This window comes from Dipodomys spectabilis, unplaced genomic scaffold (genome assembly GCF_019054845.1).
Source record: "Dipodomys spectabilis isolate Male_0828 unplaced genomic scaffold, ASM1905484v1 ptg000302l, whole genome shotgun sequence".
Taxonomy (NCBI): Eukaryota; Metazoa; Chordata; class Mammalia; order Rodentia; family Heteromyidae; genus Dipodomys; species Dipodomys spectabilis.
Window position 1 is genome coordinate 1,212,140 of NW_024870979.1, and position 21,198 is coordinate 1,233,337.

The following is a 21,198-nucleotide window of genomic DNA, read 5'->3' on the forward strand; positions in this document are numbered from 1 at the left end:
GTTTTGCAAAACCTGAACTCATAACAGGTAAGTTATACTTCTGAGAGCTGGGTTGTGAACTTGGAGAAAAGCAGATGCATTCACAGTTGTCTAACCTAGTTTATTCCAGTAGTTTCCAATCAGTCAAAGGCTATATTATCAAAAGTATGTGCTTTGTGAAAGCTCCTATCATTGATATTTATGCTTCTAAACTGTGTGACTTTTGCCCCTAACATGTCATTAAAGATTAAAACAAAAAGAAACAAAACCTAACTAGAGTCCTCTTTCATTAAAGGCAGAACTATGTGTGTGTTGCTGCTAATACTGAACACCAAAAGGATATTCTTAGTAATAACAATTTCCTAACCATTTCTTTTAGGCTTCCAATATCCTGTTTAATACTATTTAAAAGAGCAACCAACATTTACTACCTCTTTCCTTTAACAATGGGACAGAAACCCCTATGTTTTATCTGAAGCCCAATACTTCCTTCTAATTGCAAAGCCAACAAGAGTGCCATAAGCACTATTCCACACGTTTAGAGTATTTAGTGAGCTCAGAAAGATCAAACTCTCTTCATGTCAGCCTCTATGGGTGTTTCCTTCAAGGAAGAAAGGGTTAGAGAGGTTTCTAATGACCTGACAGGCCTTCCAGAACAGCCAGTGTTTATAGACACTCTTTACAGAGGCTTACCAGAGCAGCGTATTCTCAATGCTATTAGAACAAGAGATAAAAAAACCGAACTCAACTCAAATAACCAGAATCTGAAATACAAAACTAATAGCTCCTCTGCGTAGGAAAAAACAACTGTGGTGTATATATGTGTAAGCCTTGGTATTGGGGCTTGAACTTGGGGCCTAATATTCTTTCTCAGCTTTTCTGGCTCACAATCAGAGCCATGCCTCCACTTCTGTCTTTATGCTGGTTAACTGGAGAAAAGAGTCTCTTGGCTTAGCCTGACCAGGCTGGCTTCAAACCTCCATCCTCTTATCTCACTCGCCCAAATAGCTAGGATTACAGGCCTGAGTATATATTAAAAATTCTCCCTATCCCTGGAGGAAAAAACATTGTTTTGCTAATGGAAGAAAATAAAACCTTCAATTCTTTTTGTTTACTAAGTTTTACTCATATTCATAGACAGTTTATTAACTTATTTACCCTTACTCTAACTAAAATTGTGATTATTACACCTGTCAATTTTATAAGTAAAAACATATATACTGCCAGGTGCTGGTGGCTCACACCTGTAATCCTAACTACTCAGAAGGCTGAGATCTGAGGATACTTACTCAAAGCCAGCCAAGACAGGAAAGACAAAGAGATTCTTATCTCCAATTAACCACCAGAAAACTGACAAAGGTCTAGCTTTGAGCAAAAGAGCCCAGGGACAGTGCCCAGGCCCTGAGTTCAAGCTCCATAACTGACAAAAAGAAAAAAAAGAAAAGAAAAATCAAGAGAGAGGGAGGGAAAGGGAAAGGGAGAGAGAAAGGGAAAGGGAGAGGGGTGTTTTCAGGTTGGGAGCATTGCTCAAGTAGTAGAGTACCTGCCTGGAAAGCTTATGGCCCCAGAACCTCAGGAAAAAGGAAGTTTCGGTGCTTCTGAGCTCAATTATCCAAAATGCCTACTTCTTTTCTTGACGACAAAGACCAAGGTAAAAGTTAAATGTCATTGAATAAAAACAGAATGGTCTGGAGAATAACCAACTTGCCAGAACAGTTAATATACTCACAAAATAATATCATTACTATATGAGGACAAGGCAGTACAATTCAGTACTATGAAAAAGACTAAAAACAACAAAAATTAAGATGTGAAACTAGGGGTGGGGGTGGGGGAAGGATTTCAAATAAGTTTTTATATAAGTGATTTTCAGAAAATACTAAATAAAATGTAGTAAATACCATGAAAGGTTCTTAGTCTAAACAAAAGAGCAAAGATTGCTATAAAATAACTAAAAAGAAGAATGAATTGTCAACGTCACAGTGATAAAGGTTTAACAAACATTTAGCAATCATACTTGAGGTTTTATGGATGTCAAAGTGAGATACATTCAATGTTTGTAAAATCAAGCAGAAGAAAAGCAGCGCTGTCTGTTGGATCTTCCACTGTATTTTGCTAAAATGTTTGCTTCATTCTCTACCAATGCTAAAGGCAGAGAAGGGAAAAATATTAAGTGATAATATCCTAATGGGAAAAGCCCTTCAAACTTTGTTACATTGCATACAATATGCGAAAATATATTACCAATTAAAACACAAGGATATATAAATGAACGGATCTCAATGGGGGGGAAATCTGTATGATTAGGAAGTACAGAATTAAGCGGGCAATATTAAAGGACTCTTGTGCTAAGCTTAAGCTGAGTCCCTTAAGTAAAAAGTAAATATCACTGGTCATGGTCCAAGACAAGAACAAAGAACAAGCATTAATTTACCAGCCCTTTCCTTTGCTTTCTGCAGATGATGTAAGACTCCCTCTAAGTCTACTGAAAACATAACTAAAGAGCATAATGACCCCGACAAATACAAACCTGTTCAAGGGAAGAAGAAGCCAGCTTACTGAGAGATCAAACTAGAGCTCTGGCTTCGGAATCTGGGGAGTATCCTGACTTTGTATAGAAAGTTGATAACTGTGTACCGAACTTGAGAAAACAAGTCATGCAGAAAATATTATAAAACCCCAAGGCAACCAAAAAAGAAAAGAATGTTAAGGAATTACCGTAATCTATAATGGACAAGCTTACAATATATACATAAAATCACTATATTACATTTACGATGGTCCAATTAAGACTTAAAACTTGTGGTAACCTAAAGTAGAAACACAAAATTTATGCCACTGATATTTCAAAGGGAAAAGTACAATGTAAGAGAAAAAAGACTACAGAAGATCCAGTATCAGATTTGGGCATTAGACAACAGATTCAAGGTACCTAAGGTATTAGTTTATCCAAGTTAGAGGACTAAAGTAGTTACTAAAATAACTCTGGAAAAATATTTGATACTAGCTGGGCACGGGTGGTTCACACCTATAATCCTAGCTACTTGGGAGGCTAAGATCTGAGGATCGCATCTGAAAACCAGCCCACGTAGGAAAGTCTATGAGACTCTTATCTCCCAACTAACCACTCAAGTAAGCTGGAAGTAAGCTGGGTGCCGATGGGTCACGCCTGTAATCCTAGCTACTCAGGAGGCTGAGATTTGAGGATCACAGTTCAAAGCCAGCCTGGGCTCTTATCTCCAATGAACCACCAGAAAACCGGAAGTGGTGCTGTAGCTCAAGTGGTAGAGTATTTGCCTTGAGCTGAAGAATACACGGACAGCGCCCAGGCCCAAAATTCAACACCCACCACAAAAAAAAAAAAAAAAAAAAAAACCTGAAAGTAGAGTTGTGACTCAAGTGGCAGAGCACTAGCCTCGAGCAATAAAGCTCAGGGACAGCACCCAGGCACTGAGTTCAAACCCCAGAGAGGAGGGGAAGAGAAGAGGGGAGAGGGGAGAGGGGAAAGGGGAGAAGGGAGAGGGGAGAGGGGAAAGGGGAGAGGGAAAGGGAAGGAGAAAAAGAGACACAAGAAGAAAAAGGAAGGAAAATCCTCAATATTAGAACCATACAAGAACACTAACAGGTTGTTCCCTGAAGCCATAATTACCTTAATTATGCACAAATTATAAAAGAAACATCCACATAAACAAAAATATAATTGTAAATCTCATATAGAAATTGCTTATACACACAGGACTCAATGAGGAAAATATGGTACACTAAACTTCATTTACATAAAGCCAATTTCCATCCTAACAGATCAGAGGCTTTAGTTATACCAGATTTATTTAGTAATTGATCCTTATATACACTTGTCATAAACTCTGGAAATTTTGCTCTCTAAAAAAGATAGGGAAACATGATTAGCGTAGTCCTGAATCTACTGGCCTATTTACCTGTGAGTTAAAAAACAAAGAGTTTAAAAATATATTTCTGTTTGGGAAGGAACACAAAGGCACAATGCCTACATGCCGCTGATCATATAAAATAATATTTACCTAAATCAACTCCAGGAAAGGAAACAAGAGGTATTTTTCTTTGTTGCTATTTTTCTTTTCTTTTTGTCTTGTTTGTCTCTCTTTGGGAGGGTAAGGGGAGGCACAGAAGGTGAAGAAATGCAGCAGTGGTACTCACTAGACACTATGTTGAAATGAACTGGACAACTTGTAGGTAGGGACAAGAAGGAAAAACTGGGTGAAAGAGAGGGAAGAAGTGACACTGTCCAAAAAGAAATAGACTCTTTACCTGACTGATGAAACTGTAACCCCTCTGCACATCTCCTTTACAATAACAAATTTTAAAAAATTCAGTCTAGGATAAAAATAATATCATGAATAACCTCAAATACTTTGGAGATAGGCAAGGAAATCATGAACAAGACTGTAACTTACTTCAATATACAAAGATAAAAATAGAATTATTCAGCAACAAGTTCAACTATTCCCAATTATATGCAGATTTAAGACTTTGCTGAATGACAAGCAGTCCCTCAAAATGCAACCATGACAATAATAGACTAGGGAGGGATGCTCAGGTTCTCAAAAAGGACACAAAGGAGGCGGTACAGAATGAGCATTATTCTTAAGTCCACTCAGAAAATGGTTATTAGTATAAGACAACCTTTCCAACCTGTGTCACAGTACAAATCAGCCCCCAAGAATAGGCCTACAAAGTTGGGACGGGGACGGACGCACGCACGCACGCACGCATGGCGGGGGGGGGGGGGGGGGGGGGGGGGGGGGGGGGATTCACTACTCACCTGCTTTCCATAAGTCAATTTAAATTCCCTAGGACCATAAACCAGTTTCAAATATTCAGCAACTATTCCATTTGTTAACAGAGAGCATGTGTGCCACACACACTCTATGCCCCTCCAGCTTTACAAGAGCTCCAAGCACAAAATCTATACCTTTTCCATTCTTTCAAAATCCAAACAACAAGACAATAAATGACTCAATACAACTTAAATAAATAGAACCAGGAGAAGGCTTCACCCTTTCCCATTATAAAAATTACACAGCCTTTAAAATGAAGGGTTTCAAAACCACACGCAGTCCATGCAGAAACGGTGCACCCTACAGCCAGCACCTGCCTTCTCCACGGCTACACGTGTCATTTTAAACGTGTGTGGCGTGTACGCATGGCACACACCACCCACCACATTCATGGTAAGCCCTTGGTCTCAAAGATTTAGAAGGGGTAATAAATTTTACTAGGTGCAAACATAGTTGAAATTAAAATTAAAATGGACATTCTGAACTGCAATTAAGCAAATCTTAATAAAAATTAAGTAATAACTAATCCTTCAAGCCAAATTATTTTAACAACAAAATTAATGTAAATCATTTACTTGTACAGATTTATTCTTTGAGTTCGTTGCAGAAAATTTCGTTTTGGTGCGACCTCTGGCACCGTGCTCCATAGCCACCACTACTCTGAACAACACATGCCCAAGCACCAAACAGCCGGTGCTGACAGAAATACCTCACACGCTGCTTTGTCATATTTTAAACTACTTTCTTTTTATAATTTGTCATTATTTCTTTTTTTTTTCTTTTTTGCCAGTCCTGGGGCTTGACCTTAGGGCCTGGGTGCTATCCCTGATTCTTTGTACTCATGGCTAGCGCTCTACCACTTGAGCTACAGCACTACTTCTGATTTTTAAGAGGTTAATTGCAGGTAAGAGTCTTAAGGGGACTTTTCTGTCCAGGCTGGCTTTGAATCACAATCCTCAGATCTCAGCCTCCTGAGTAGCTGTAATCCTGAGTAGGATTACAGGCGTGAGCTACCAGTGCCTGGCCTCATTATTTCCTTATACAAATTATAAATTCCTGGGAGTAATACAAATTACTATATCAGATGTGTAATTTCATTTATATTCTTTGCAAAAGAATTCTTGTCTTCAGTCCTTGCACTGACAACTTTGTTTTGTAACTGTACAAAAGGCAACAAGCTAAAGAAAGCTAAGTTGCACAACAGCAGTATCTTCCTGCACACAAAGCCAGCCAGCCAAATAAAACTTTCCACTGCTGTCTGCTCCACAAGAGATGACTGCACATTACTTATCCAGAATAACAGCACTTGTCCAAATTAAACTCTAAAAACATAGATAATAAATGTAAAGTCTCCCTTGTTGTAATATGAAATCGAATAAACCAAAAGAAAAAAGGTAAGTCTTTCTAAAAATCTTTAACTCATTACATTTCCAAAACAGCACATTAATGTCTTACTGGTAAACTTGAGGGCCTTTCTTGTTGAATGAGATTCAAGTCTTCGTGGTTGGGTTTTCCAGGAGCCAGAGGAGGTTGAGATCTAGTTCCATAACCTTCCTGAGACATATCCTAAACGAACACAAACAGAAATTCCTCATAAATACTCATAGGCATTGCAAGCTGTTTCGGTAATCAAAATGAAACAAAAGCTCATCACAAAGTATCAAGTAATGCCATATTTTAGCTACCTTACATGTGCATGGTAGCTGCTATTTCCTGAACACTTTGTCAAAGCCAAAACAAAAACAAAGCAACAAATCAATTGCAGAAATACATATATAAGTAGCTGCACTAAGAAGGGTGTCACACAAACTAAGTATTATATTTGAGAGCTTTAGTTTTTAAGGTACACCAAACCAAAAGCTCACTATATTACTTTTAATTCTGGCTTTGAGTATACTATTTAATTCTGGCTTTGGCAAACTATCTTTAACATTATCTCCAATTTTAAAAACAATAAAAAGTTTATTGTCAGCCACATCTTAATATGCCCCTCCAAAACAGTGTAGATTATTATTAAGTTCACAGTATCCTGGGGTTTCTACAAAGCTAATAAACATTCATGTGCAGAAGTCCACATGCCCATGCATCATGGTTTTCAGAAAAGCCTAAGGAGGAATAAAACAGTCGGGGAACAAAACACGCCTCCATGCCACCTGCTGCGAATGGGAAACATGCTTTCACACGCTTTCGTCAGCTCCCAACATGCATGGTTTCAGCACTGTGGTGAAACAGGATTATACAATCCAAATACCACATGGTACTACACAGCATATTTATCACTAGCTCCTTAAACGTGTGTGCTCTGCCACTGAACACCCTACCATCATTTACACTCCAAGGCCGGAATGTTAAGGACTTATTATAGCATGTCTCAATTGGCACTGAAAGCTGAAGAACCAGTTTGTAGTTGGGGAGGAAGAATGGAAAATACTGCCTTAAAATAAAATTCCTCTTTCCTGTCAGTTCAAATAGGTGTTGGCATTAAAGAAACATCATATCCAAATTCTACTTCTCCTATATTCCCCCTAAATACTACTTCGAAATGTAACATTTACTAGTAAAGCTGTATAGAAAGCTTCTGCAGCCTTCTCCTACAGATACACTTAAAATTACACATCTTCTAAAGCAAAAGGCTGGTACTACAAAATCAACAAGCTGCACAACCAGATTTAACTAGTCAACACTAGCCCAGTACTGGTGGCTAACTGCTTTTAAACAGACTCCAAAAATAAAGAAGCATTCAACAATGCAATGTTTTCACTATCAGCCTTTATTCCTTTTAAAGAGGAAATTAACCACAAACAACAACTAAAAGATTTAACTTCTAGGAGTACTGTATTTTCACACTGGCTTTCCCTTGGTAACCTCAGTGTGGGAAGGTGGAAGTAAACACAGGAGATCCAAAGACACTTAAAGGGGTAGCTCTTCAATCTGGCAGCCAGCAGAGGGTAACAATTAGTGCGGGACAAAAGCAAGGGCAAAAAGATTACCACCCTCCTCATCCTCCAGCTACAAGCCTCAGAGACCTCCTGCCGAGTGCTTTGTGTTTCCTGTAGGCTAATGGTCTGGTTTTCAAATTAAATGGGGCACAAGGCCTCCATTCACTGGCCTTCACCCTGTTACAGAGACAACACAAAGGTACAGCCTGCAGCACAATGGACAACCAAGTGAGCAGGCCCTGGGCCTGTGCATCACGGTTTCCCTGCAGAGCCCAGACCATGTCTTTAGTAAATTTCAGTTAGCAAACAGAAAGACTCATGTAACCTGCTACATTGTTATCTGTTTTCTCTTTATAGCTGCATGAACTGCTTTTTAAAGAAGTTGAGAAAGACATGACATCCATAGCATATACACATTCCAATTTATAAATTAATCCCCCTAAAAGGGGTAACACTGATCTAACTGGATGAATACTATCAGAAAAACATATCATGACGTCACATTTCATTTTCAAAGCTTTAAACGTTTAAAATAAGTAGATTCTACCAAAACCTAAAGTGCTATTCTAACCACAGAAAGCTTTCAATTACTAAATATAGTTGGAAATAAAACCAAACTGAAATTTTCACTAAAAAGGAATCTTGTTCTACCTTAGTTTGTGTTTGTGTCTAATGAATGATTAACGGAGAGCATACAGACTAGATCCTAACTGCTAATTTCTGACAATCATCGCAAGCATAAAATATACAGAGAAACTACAAAGTCTATGTTTGGCTGTTTTAATAAACATGTAAAAGTTACAACCCATAACAATTTTGAACATTTTCACTTCAATGCTATATTTATGTTTAGGCACATATTTATTTTTACCTCAATAAGAAATAAATATAAGTTAATAATAAATACAAGGAAGTTAATAAAATGTCATCAGAAAAAGTGGTTTGCACTGCATTTAAAATTAAGAATGATGGGGGCAAGGAATGTGGCTTAGTGGCAGACTGTTTGCCTAGCATGCATGAGGCCCTGGGTTCAATTCCTTGGTACCACAAACACAAAAACTAAAATTATTTTAAAGATTATGAATGATGTATTAACCAATGTAGTGGACACTTACTAAATGTGTACTATAGATGGTTTTTTTTTTGCTTTGTGGGTCCTTTACTGCAGGATAGCAAGAGGCAGGACCAGAAGAGGCACACTAGGGTCTATTACAATGATAAAACCAAAGCTACCACAAGAGTCTAGTGAAAGGCCCAGAGCATAAGCTACTTCTATTTTACTATGAAATGAATTAAATGCTAATCACAATGGGAGCTTTGGCAGAAAATATAACCTCAATGGAAAACCACGAAGTACTATTCACAACAAAATTATAGAACTAGAGCACTTTCCTAGCAAGTAGCATGCCCTGGGTTCAAGGCCGGGAGGGAGGGAGGGAGGGAGGGAGAGAGGGAAGGAAGGAAGGAAGGAAGGAAGGAAGGAAGGAAGGAAGGAAGGAAGGAAGGAAGGAAGGAAGGAAGGAAGGAAGGAAGGAAGGAAGGAAGGAAGGAAGGAAGGAAGGAAGGAAGGACTTCAGTCATCTTCAAATTAACCTTATCAGATTTGTTTTTCCAGTAGATTGCCAAAGTGAAGCCTACTTGTTGGCTCAGTAATCCTTGCTGAATCTCATCTTCTAGCATAAATCTAACAGGCTGAGTCTTACATTGGCTTCACTGCTTAAAAGCCTGATTTCCTGTACTTGGTTTCTTTTCATTCAAAAGAGTAATTATTTTCCAGAGTTTGTAAAAAGCATTCAAGAAAAAGGACAGGCCTATACAAGCTGTTTAGGGACAATTCTTACTGATAAGTTTTGTATATTAACAGCCAGTTCCTCGTGGGGGAAATGCCTGGCTAAACAAGAACGTAGCGTGGCACGTCTCTGCAATCCGGGGTGGCAGCAGCTGTCCAAGCCTGCAGAGAGCAGGAAGCCTGCAGGGAGCAAAAGGGCAGCGCTCTCTCCTCTGAGGTTACCACATCAGAGCCCTGGATCCAAGACACTGGCTCTGGGGCCTTAGGAAAGAAGCTTTTCATTGTCTTCCCAAGAACTTCTCCCTAAATCACCAGTTAGTCCCAAGTAAAAAGTTGCCTCAAGCCACATTTCCTAAAGTTCTAGCAAGAGACATGAAGTCAGCTGGGAAGGATTCAAGTAATTATGTATAGGGGGCTTTTTTTTTCCTGCCAGTGCTAGAGCTTGAACTCAAGGCCTCATGCTCTGGGTAGGTTGTTCCAGCTCAAAGCTGGAGCTCTATCTTGAGCAAGGGCTCTGCTTCCAGCGTGTTGCTGGTTAATTAAGAGATAAGACTCTGGAGGATCTGTCTGTCTGGGCTGGCTCTAAATAGTGATCTTCAGATCTCAGCCTCCTAAGCAGCTAGGATTACACGCATGGGCCCCCAGAGCCTAGCTGTAATTTTTAATAATCAAAGGAGCCCTAAAGATTCATAAAGCCAAATAAGGCATTGTAAATATTCAACTCTCTTAAGTCTTTGTAGGAAAAAGTAGTAAATGAAAACACTAAGTTTTAAAATCTATACAGCACCCATGAAATTCAGTTTTGTAACTCATTACCAAGTTTCTTCATATATAAAACCAAGATGTGGGAGGACCTGCCTCCTCAGACAGTAGAAACCTTCTCCTAAGAAGCATATAGTGTTCAGTACTACCAATTAGTATTATCTTAAAACATTTAAAACAGTTCATTCGGGGCTGGGAAGATGGCTCAGTGGTAGAGCGCTTGCCTTGCATGCCTGAGGTCCAGGGTTCAATTCCTCAGCACCACATAAGCAAAAAGAAAAAAGCCGGAAGTGGTGCTGTGGCTCAAGTGCTAGAGCACTAGCCTTGAGCTGAAGAGCTGAGGGACGGCACCCAGGCCCAGAGTTCAGGCCTCACGACCGGAACCAAAAAAAAAAAAAAAAAATTAAATTAAAATAGTTCATTCAAGCACTAGGATTTCGTCTGGTGTCTAGGAAGCAGCAGAGCAAAATCCACAGCTTATATGATTTGCCAGGTGTTTTTCCACATTTTATTCATTCAAGAAACTTCTGGTCGTCCCACAGAACCCGAAAATACATAAGCATATATGGTCCCTCATGTACTAAGGTATCTGTGGAATACTGGTTCTAACATCTACTCCTGTGCAGACACCAAACTTTGTGGATGCTCAGACCCCTTTCATAAAATGGCATACTATTTGTTCTTTATTCAACGTATGTGCTCCCAGACTTGGTATCATCCCTACTGCACTCGCCATACCTAATACAAGGCTACGCAAATAACGGTGACCATCTACAGTTTAAGGACTCATTACAAGGAAAGAGGTCTGTCCATGTTCAGTACAGATAAATTTGATTGAGTATTTTTATCTGAGAGTAATTGAATCCATGTGCTTTCCATTTACTATCACATACTACTTCACTGATGAAGAAACCAAAGTTGAATAACATGAAGGCTGCTGAGTTGACAAGTGGAGGAGGATTGTGGGAACCATTTCTCCTGTGTCTACGCTAATGACTTTCTTACCGCGCACCCCATCAGACATGGCCTAACTTCTGTACCTCACTCAATAACATCCCAATCTAAGGGTTTGGCGTCTCGGAAGCTATGCCTGCCCAGGCAGAAAAGTCTGTAAGACTCACCTCCAACTAACTGGCAAACAGCTGGAAACAGAGCTGTGGCTCTAGAACTCTCTCCATAAGTGAAATAGCTAAGGGACAGGGCCTTTGCCTGAGTTCAAACCCAGTACCAGCACGAAGAGGTGGGGTTCAAAAACTCAAACTAAGAAGCCTAGAGTTCAAGCTCTAGTACTAGCAAGGGTACACATACATGCACACAAATTTTTTAATTAAAAGAATTCATAAAGAATGTTAAATTAGGTTTACAGTTTTCATATTTTAACACTGAAATGGGCATTATAAACACAAATGGAGCAGCTAAGAGTGGCCATATGTTTCTCCCGAATCTTCTTTCATCAGAATATAAATATCAAGGGAGGAGAAAACTACAAATAAATATAATGAACTTTGATAATGATACTTGCTCACCTCTTTTCTTTTCTTTGTCAGTTGTGGAGCTTGAATTCAGGGTTTGGGTACTATCCCTAAGCTCTTTCTGCTCAAGCTAGTGCTCTACCACACTGAGCCACAGCACCACTTCTGGCTTTCTGGTGGTTAATTGGAGATGAGAATCTCAGGAACTTTCCTGCTTGGACCTTGAACCTTGATCCTCACATCTCAGCCTCCTGAGTAGGTAGGATTACAGGTGTAAGCCACCAGCGCCCTGTTCTTGCTTACCCCTCTTTCTTTTTCCAACCCTAGCACTGGGTACCCATGGAGGTTGAGTATCAGAGAAGAGAGCAGACAGGGAGTTGGAGGGCGTTGTGCAGGAGCCATTCTCAGGTTCGAGACTAGTTCGGCACAGGACCTGCATTTGGACGGCAAAGCATTCTACTCCAGGCACTGAGTCGAAGAAGCCAGAACCAAAGAACAAGAGCCAGAGAACAAGACCACGTGCCCAAATGCCTGCTTATTATTTCCTAAATCCTTTTCTGTCAGAGCCAGTGATGAAAACACAGACACAGACAGACAGACAGACAGACAGGATGCTAACTAACTTGCCCACTCTTAAGAGTGTGCTCTGAACACTCATCTTGCAAATAACCCTGCTCTCAAGGTCTTCTTTAGCCTTTAACAAATGCATCTCATAAGACAGCATTTCCTTTGCTTCCCCAAGGCATACAGTCATGACCTGATGCTGTGCTCTCCTCCATCTTTTTAAGATATACTGAGTACAGAGGCTTCTAGTTGGCTATCCTAAGAAGAGGCCCTTTTCTACCACCTTTCTAAAATAAATTAAGCACTGAAAATATTGTTATTATCACTGTATAGCCCCTAAATTCCTGGTTGGGTTTCTTTTTTATTATTACTAGAAAAAAATACTTTTAAAACATTAAACAGGAAAAATAAATAGCACTATCAAATTATAATCCAATGCAATTAGATTCCCAGTTCTACCTTGAAACATAAATGACCACTGAAAAGTTTTTCATTACAAGTCACGAATGCCTTTAATCCTGGGAGAAACGTGTGTAAGAGCTAAGGGTTTTCTCCTCCTTTCCTCTCTGCTTTAAAGTAAACAGCAAAGGCTCAAGCAGACACACTTGCAACAAATGACAGAACCACTCCGAAGCAATTAAGGAGAAAGCTCATGCCAAATGACATTCAAGCATCCTTCCTCCAAAAGCTGTTTTTCTGCATTCTTCAGTAGGGAAGGGGGCGGGGGCAGGGGGGAGGTCTGCATCCCTGAAAGCAACCACCAAAACACACACCAAGGTTAGTGCAGCACACACAGACCTGACTTTCTAGGTACTGTGCATCTTACCAGGAAAGAAAGAGGACCCAGACAGAGCCCCAACCCCCACTGTGCTCCACACTGCTCTAGCCCCAGCCTCACAGACTGCAAGGAGGGACAAAGGCACCCAGGGACAGTCTAGGAGTGGTCCTAGCTTCCCTTTGGGGTAAACAGAAAGCTTTCTTCTCAGAGGCTCACTACCCTTGAAATTTAAAGAAAATTTCCCAGCCACAGTTCAAAGCCTAAGTGCCAACAGGGTAAGCAAATTTCAACCTGATCCCAAGCTTCACTAGCAACTGCCCTAAAAACAAAGAAAAACGGTTACCAACCTGCAGTCCAATAGTTTTAGTATTAGGCTAAGTAATGACACATGCTGTAAATGTTCTTGACTTGGCTTATAATAAAACCTGAACATAATGAAAAGAGCCTATTAGTGACGTAACGTGAGGTTTTTTTTAAAAATAAGGTCAGTTCTCCTCAAAAGCTTCAGGAGTGACTTAAAGTTAACCTGTCACACAAATAATACAGAAATGAACAGTTACATGATTTTGACAACAGAGAAGTGTTTGCACACAATGCGCTGCACCGCTGCTGTGCACAGCGCGGCCCTGGAGCTCCAGTGCCCCGCTCCCCCCCCCCCCCACTGCATGCTGCTACAAGTTGTCATTCAGATGAAGTATTTGTTCCAAGTTCAACTCAAAGAATCTCTATTATATTAAACTGGACATCCCAGAAGAATCATTTTAAAATATTTTGCTCTCGTGTTTTAAAATGAACGTCTATTCGCCAGACGCGTTCGGTTCCCTGGTCTCCATCCGACAGCCGCTGGCCAGCACCACACGCCTTCCCGTTTAAGCTCAGGTATCTGCACTTCCACTCGTGAGCAGAACTTCTGCCCAGTGACTCGATGTTAGAAGTTAACTGCTAAGCTGGTACTACTTCTCTTTGTTTCCTTAAATAAAAACCGAATAAAAATACTTTATTTCTTTTTTAATCACTGAGGAAAAAGCAAGAAAAGTCACTAGCTGTCAGCATTACCAGGACCATCTAAACCGTCACGTGACCTTCCAGCCTACACCAGTTCAGAAGGGACCATCGCTCACCAACAAAGAAATGGTCCCTGACCAAGCTCACATCTTCTCCTCTGACCAGACTCACGCATTCTCTCAAAACTGCCTTAAAGGCACACCCACCAACACTGTACCTCTAACACACCCGCTGTGGGGAGCTCATCGGGCCCAGAGAAGGTCTGACTAATCACTGGACTTGTAGCATGACACACTCCCCACAATGACACAGTCTTGGGATGGCTTGCTGTGCGCTCACTAACAGTTACACTTTTGAAGTAGGTTTTTGTTTCCCTTCCCAAAAGACCTGAGGTTAAACAATTACAAGAAGCTTTTGTGAGAAAGACGAGCTCTGCTCATCCTCTCCAGCCCCTGACTCACACTGTTTACTCTTGGCCAAGTCAGTGGGAAGGTGGCCTCAGCCACGGCCTTTCAAGATAAGGAAAAACACCTGTGGAACTAGTCGTGGTGACTCACTGAAATGAGAATTATCCTCTCCGGCCACAAGGTGAGCGCTCTGGAGAAGGTGTGGCTGACTTAACCACAGGTTAGGAACAAGGGAGAAACCCAGTTCTGAGAATCTCTGCTGGAGAACAGCTGGTGGGGGGGGGGGGGGGAATGGGGGGGTTACAGGTGATGGGACACAACGCCTCCATCTGACCTGTGCAATGGGTTGAAGTGTTGAGCCAGGAGTACAGGCTGAGGACATGACTGCAGAAGCCAAAGTCAAATAGCTGCATAAACTGACATGTCAAGTCACTCATAATAAACACAAGGGAAATTTATATCTATAGAAGTATACACTCATGATGCTTAATATTTCCTTCAAAAAGTTCTGACAGCATGACAAAGTAAAGCTGTAAAAAAGCCAAGATTGAAATTCTCTCACTGTTTTATACAAAGACATTAAAAAACAAATTCATCTTGATACACTGTCTCCAAATAAGCTGTAAGTTTCCGTTACTTGGTACCACTCTTGTCTAAGAACAGAAAGATTTCCCTGCTAGGAAAGCAGCAGTGTAGTCTGAAGCCATGGAGAAAGCCTGGGTTACGGGAAGCTGCTGAGTGCCCAGGTCGTGGCTCAGAGCTGCGTCAGCAGAAGCCGCCCCACGCCCACCACCCCCCCTCACAGCAGACACACTGACAGGGCTACTGCCCCCAGCACTCACAAGGGGCTCCTGTCAGAAGGGCATGGGCAGAAAGACACTAAAGCTATGGGTGCCACAAGGAAACAGCAGAGTCCTACTCTGCATCTTAGAGGACAATCAGAACAGGAAACGGAGGCAGCAGGAAAACCCTTATATACAACGATAGGTATAAAGAAGACAGATTTCATGACAGTTTCCTGAGAGAGGACCAGGAGCCATGACATAAACCTGCATGGCCCCAAAATGATTAAATGGAAAGCAACTGGAAATTAAAACAACCCCAAAAAACCCACAAAACTAAAAGCTTGAAAGAGGTTTTTCCTTCTACACAAAGATATTCTTTTTAGGTAATATAGTTTGAGGAAGTAAACAAGCAAAAAAGTAAAAGTAGAATTTTCAAGTGGAAATAAAGTCACCAAATTCTTTTAGTTAAAGCCTTAAATTTAAGTACATTTTAAAAGATGGAAATGTTAGCTTGCTAAGTAACTAAGATACTCAGAGAGTAAACACTGTTGTACAGCTGTTGGTCTATGCTAGGAAGAATACAGTAGGTCTATCCTTCCACTAGGCTTCCATTTCTGTCCCTAAAATGACAGCAGAAAGGAGAAACAAATGGTAATGAAAAAGCTAAAAAGAATGTGTGATATTGCAGGGTGTCAACAGCTAACACCTGGACTCCTAGATATTCAGGAGGCTGAAATCTGAGGATCATGGTTCAAAGCCAGCCTGAACTTTAAAAAAGTCTATGAGGCTCTTATCTCCTAACCATGAAAAAACCTTAAGTGGAGCTGTGGCTCAAGTGTAGAGGGCTAGCCCTGAGCACAAAAGCTCAGGAACAGCACCTAGACCCTGAGTTTAAGCCCCAGGATTGGCTGGTGTGTGTGTGCACATGCATGCGCGCATACACACACACACACATGTATACAGAATGTGTGGTATTTATGGAGCCTCTTGGTCAACAGAAAATGATAAAATTACATTATGTCCAGATGTACCCCTCTGCAACATGATTCAATTTCCATGATTAATTTATTCCAAAACCATAACATGCAGGTCCAGGTCAAATTCAGAATTTTGTGGCATCTTTAACATTGTTAGGGCTCAGAAAACTGTAAGTTATCCTTTCTAAAAATAAAACCTAACAAAGTAAGAGCCATTGGAAAATGTACACGTAAAGACACACACACACACACACACACACACACACACACACACACACACACACACACACACACACACGAGATGATGTTGATACAATTTGCAAACACCTTCTGGAGAGAAATTTGGGAAACTACACCAGGGCTTTAAGATGTGCGCATTCTCAGCCACAGACCTCGCTGGATGGGAAAGCCTGTTGGCTCACATGTACAAAGCAAAAGAGCCCCTCAACTTGAGTTGTCTCCTTTTAGCTCTGTAAGAGTCTGGATTTAATAAGACTTGGAGGATAAAATGGGTTTGAAACAAAGAAAGGGGGCGGGAGAGACAAGGAAAAAGTCGGTTTTTAACAAAACTCTTGGGAAAGATGGAATACATTTTGGGATAAGAATTTACAGGTAGAGATGATGAAGATGCATTGTACTCATAAGCTGCTCTGTTAAACACCAACTCCTTAGTACGACTACTTAAAGATGATGATGATAATAATAATAATAATAATAATGAACCTAAAAAGTTATAGGTGGATCAGATTTGCAAAAGAAGGGATGTGACTTCTGCTTTGGCTGTGCTGAGCTTCCTCAGTCTGTTAGATATGTATATGTGCAATGCTGAGAAGCTGCTAGGCATTCAGTTGCAGAAATGTATTTGGAAATCGCAAGCCTCCAGTCTGTAAGTCTGTGAGATCATGAGATCACACAGGGGAAGAGGATGTGGATTTAAATGAGAAGAACCCAGGCCACAGGGTGATATCTGGAGGTCAGAGAGATAAGGAAAAGCCAGGAAAGGGAGCCAGCTGTGGCACCGAGTCTGCAGAGGGCTAGAAATCAAATGAGAAAGGACCTTCGAGAAGAAGAATACCATGCTGTCTCAAGTGCGTCTGAGAGGTCAAAGGCAGAAAGAATGACAGATTATCTGTTGGACTGAATGACAGGAAAACACCAATAGCTTTGGAAAGACCTGTTTCACACTGCCTGATCTCACTCCTATGTAGAATCTAAAAGCAAGCTAACCATAGAAGTGGAAACGCACACAGCAGTTGCCAGGGGCTGAGGTGAGGGGGAGATGCTGGTGGAAAGATAATGCGATTCTAGTGAGGACAATCACCGGACCCCACGGCGGCTGAAGTAATAACATGTTGCGCTTTTGGATGTCAAGTGTTCTCACCACAGGAAAAGCTATATGAGGTAATGCATATGGTAAGAGACTAGATCAGTAATTCCACAAGGTATATACACTTTAAACACATGGTATACATGGTAAAAATACATACAACATATACATCAATTTAAAATAAAAGAACCACACAGTATGGAAAGAGCTCAGTGTCGGCTAGATGGTCGGAATAAAAGTCTATAATGGAGTAAATTCAAGGAGTCGCAATAAATGAGTACAAGAAAAAAGAAAAATAGGCTCATAGTCTTAGTTTAAAAAGTGAAGGGTGCCATTGTTTCTACTTTGGTTAAGAGAAATGACAGCCATGTGGAAATGAAAGACGAGAAAATGATGGCACAGGAAGAAAGGGGCATGGGAAAGCCAGGCATGCCAGTGTCCCATGGGAAGAGAAATGCCCACACAGGAAAATGGAGTGTGTGCGCCTCAGAAACACAGAAGAAAGGAGAGTTGAGTAAGAGTATTCCATCCTAGGTACATCCAGAGCTAGATCACTAGCTGGGAGTGAGCCTTTGGGGCATGAATATCAATGGGTGGGAAATGCAAGAGCATCTGAGGTTAATAGTTGTGAATTCAGAGGACTGGAGGTCCCTTCCTGCAAGGAAGGGAGCTGGGATTCCCCTTGGTTGAGCAGATTTACCATACTGGAGAAACATTATTTAAGAACATTTACAACCGCGCAGGTGACTCCCGCCTGTAATCCTAGCTACTCAGGAGGCTGAGATCTGAGGATCTCAGTTCAAAGCCAGCCCAGGCAGGAAAGTCCGTGAGACTCTTATCTCCAATAAACCACTAGAAAACCAGAAGTGGTGCTGTGGCTCAAGCGGTAGAGTGCTCGCCTTGAGCTGAAGAGCGCAGGGACAGCGCCAAGCCGGGAGTTCAAGCCCCATGACCAACGAAAAAAAAAAAAAAAGAAGAAGAAGAAGAAGAATATTTACAAAAGAATGACTGTAACTAGGCCCAAAGAAGCAGTTAAAATGAGGGGATCAACTGGGTGAATTTGAAGAACTGAACCACCGTTTTCCATACACAGATCAGTAGTCACAGAGCGTCTATCTCACAACCCTGCTGAATCTGCTACTGCAACACTATTTTGCAACCTCTGCACAAAATTTAAAATATATTATACATATTACATGTTTTTGTAGCTAAATCAGAAAGTAATAAAGGGGGGAATAAAAAGCTTTAACAGATTTTAATATCCTCACTTTTATGATGAGTTAACCTGTCCTTTTTGAAAAACAAATTTGCAAGCATGTTATTTAGAAATCACAAACTCACGGATCCACGCTTGCCCGGGGTTTGGAACTGGTCCTGCCACACTCTCACGGGTCTGGGGAGCCCAGGACCATCACATCCACACTAACATGCCTCTTTCACATCTGCTCACAAGTGTACCTCGGCACTACTTTGAAGAACATAGTACATTCCTACATGACCTTCCACCCTTCCTAAAATTCCTTCCCATCACATTCACAGTACTACACGGACTTTAGAAATCTGGGGCAATATACGTTATGTATAAATTTTACTTCAGAAAATTAAGGAAACACATAACTTATATTCACTGCTAAGACTTCAAAGGAGCAGTTATGAGGAGGATGAAGGAAGGAAATGACACTGAGTAGGTAGAGACAACAGCTCAAGATTGTTTCACAATGTGTAGCAAACACTGACCCAAAAGACTATCGATCCATTTTCTACATAATTCTCAGAAGGCCATCATCCATCTCTATTTAAAAACAAAGTACACAAAATGTTAATGACCTGAGTCTAGAAATCGAGTCCATTTTATATAGAATGAAGTGTTTCTAAAATCATCTTACTGGATTCTGAATTTCCCGGGAATAAAACTACCATGGACACTGGGAAAATACATGCTGGCAAAGAGGATGCATTCTTTTGTTGAGAACTTTATCAATAGCTGTTCAGAACTTGAAAAGACATTATCACTGAATAGGTGCCAGTAGCCCAGGCTTATAAACATTAGCTACTCAGGAAGGTGAAATGTGGAGGATCAACGCTCAAAACTAGCTCAGAAAGAAAAGTCCACAAGACTCCATCTCCAAGTAATTAGCAAAAGCAGAACAGAAAATATGCCAAAGCTGGGGCTCGAGGGTAGAATGTAGGCTTGCAGCTCACTTCAGGCCTTGCGTTCAAACACCAGAAATAATAAAAGTGAAAGTATTTTTTAGTTGTTTATACAAGCACCTGTATTTGTCTCATTTTGTGCTGTCAAGTTGCAGAGATCTCACACATTATCAAGCATCTGTCTCACAAGTCTTCTAACGTGCCCATGATGCAACACTTGCTTCGTATACAATATTTTATTATGTAGTACTTTCATTTACCCACATAGTTACTCTAACTCGTCTGAAATTTTGTGTATAGGCAGATTATTTGCCAAATAACTCTTTTTCCCCAAAACTAAAGAGGCATTACAAAAGTTTTATTATAAAATGAGAAAATAAAGCCAAGCATAGCAGGACATACCTATACCTCCAGTACCGAGGAGGATATAGCAGGAGGGTCCTAAGTTCGAAGCCAGATTAACTATACAACAAGACTGCCTCAAAAATTAAACTAAACATGTTTATCTAATATTGAAAGTTCAGCTATAAATTGCATATCTATAAACATTGCATAATGGTATCAATTCCAACAGCATTCCCTTGGCATGTCTTTGATTGACACCTAAACTATCGAGCAAAATGCCTTTTCTTGTCCCCTTTCAGATGGATCTGGATTCGTCGTGAGTGCGTGTGACACTCACATGGGAGTGAACACAGGAAGTCAACCCTGGAAATGAGTGGGACAGCAACAGAAGCTAGCTTATGCTACGGTGTTAACATCCTTCTGAGGACTACCAAAATAAGGAAAGGGGACAGCACACCTCCTAGAGAAAAAAGTCCCTGACTTGGCCTTGGTATGCAGAAGGAAAGTGAATAAAAGCCCCAGCTCCTTTGAGAATCAGGACTGCTACTGCCTAACCATCACCATGGTATCTGCTCAAACGGAACACTTACTGGTGTGGTCTGCAAAACCTCAAAAGAGAATTCATTTCAAGTGGTCCGAAGGCCACCTTCCCTGGAATCCTTTCTTCACTCCTGATTTCACTGTTGTGGGAACCAAGCATTATGTCAAGCTGACAAAATAAATCCAGTTGTGATGGTAACAAACCACCACACACATGTGGCCTAAAGCCTGCAGGTTCCACTCACCAATAGGTGAGGAACTTAGACAAAACACAAAAAGGAAAGCTGATCTGCCTCTGGTGTCCCACAGCCTCCGCTGAAGACAACCCAGCCATCTGAAGCCCATGACACACAATGAGCATCAGAGATCCCTCCTCTGAAGAGCAGTGCCTAAGATGCTGGACACCCAATGATCAACAACCACAAGTGTTTATGTTTAAGCCTATGTACCTAACCTGCAGAGTCCAGGAAATAAGTGGATGATCCCAGCCACATCAAGAAAAAACAACCAAGACAGAACCTCTCCAGAATAACCAACCCTGCTCTGTGCCAAGGCACAAAC

The 21,198-nt window shown here is 40.9% G+C and overlaps 1 protein-coding gene across 5 annotated transcripts in view; it reads right to left on the bottom strand.

Annotated features, from left to right (window-relative positions):
• Arid1b (AT-rich interaction domain 1B) overlaps positions 1-21,198 on the bottom strand; it is a 328,395-nt gene that overhangs the window by 201,990 nt on the left and 105,207 nt on the right. For all 5 annotated transcript variants that reach the window (XM_042702061.1, XM_042702058.1, XM_042702060.1 and 2 more), the window contains exon 4: positions 6,252-6,362. In XM_042702061.1, the coding sequence (XP_042557995.1) occupies positions 6,252-6,362 (111 nt within the window). The remainder of the gene's footprint in view (positions 1-6,251; positions 6,363-21,198) is intronic.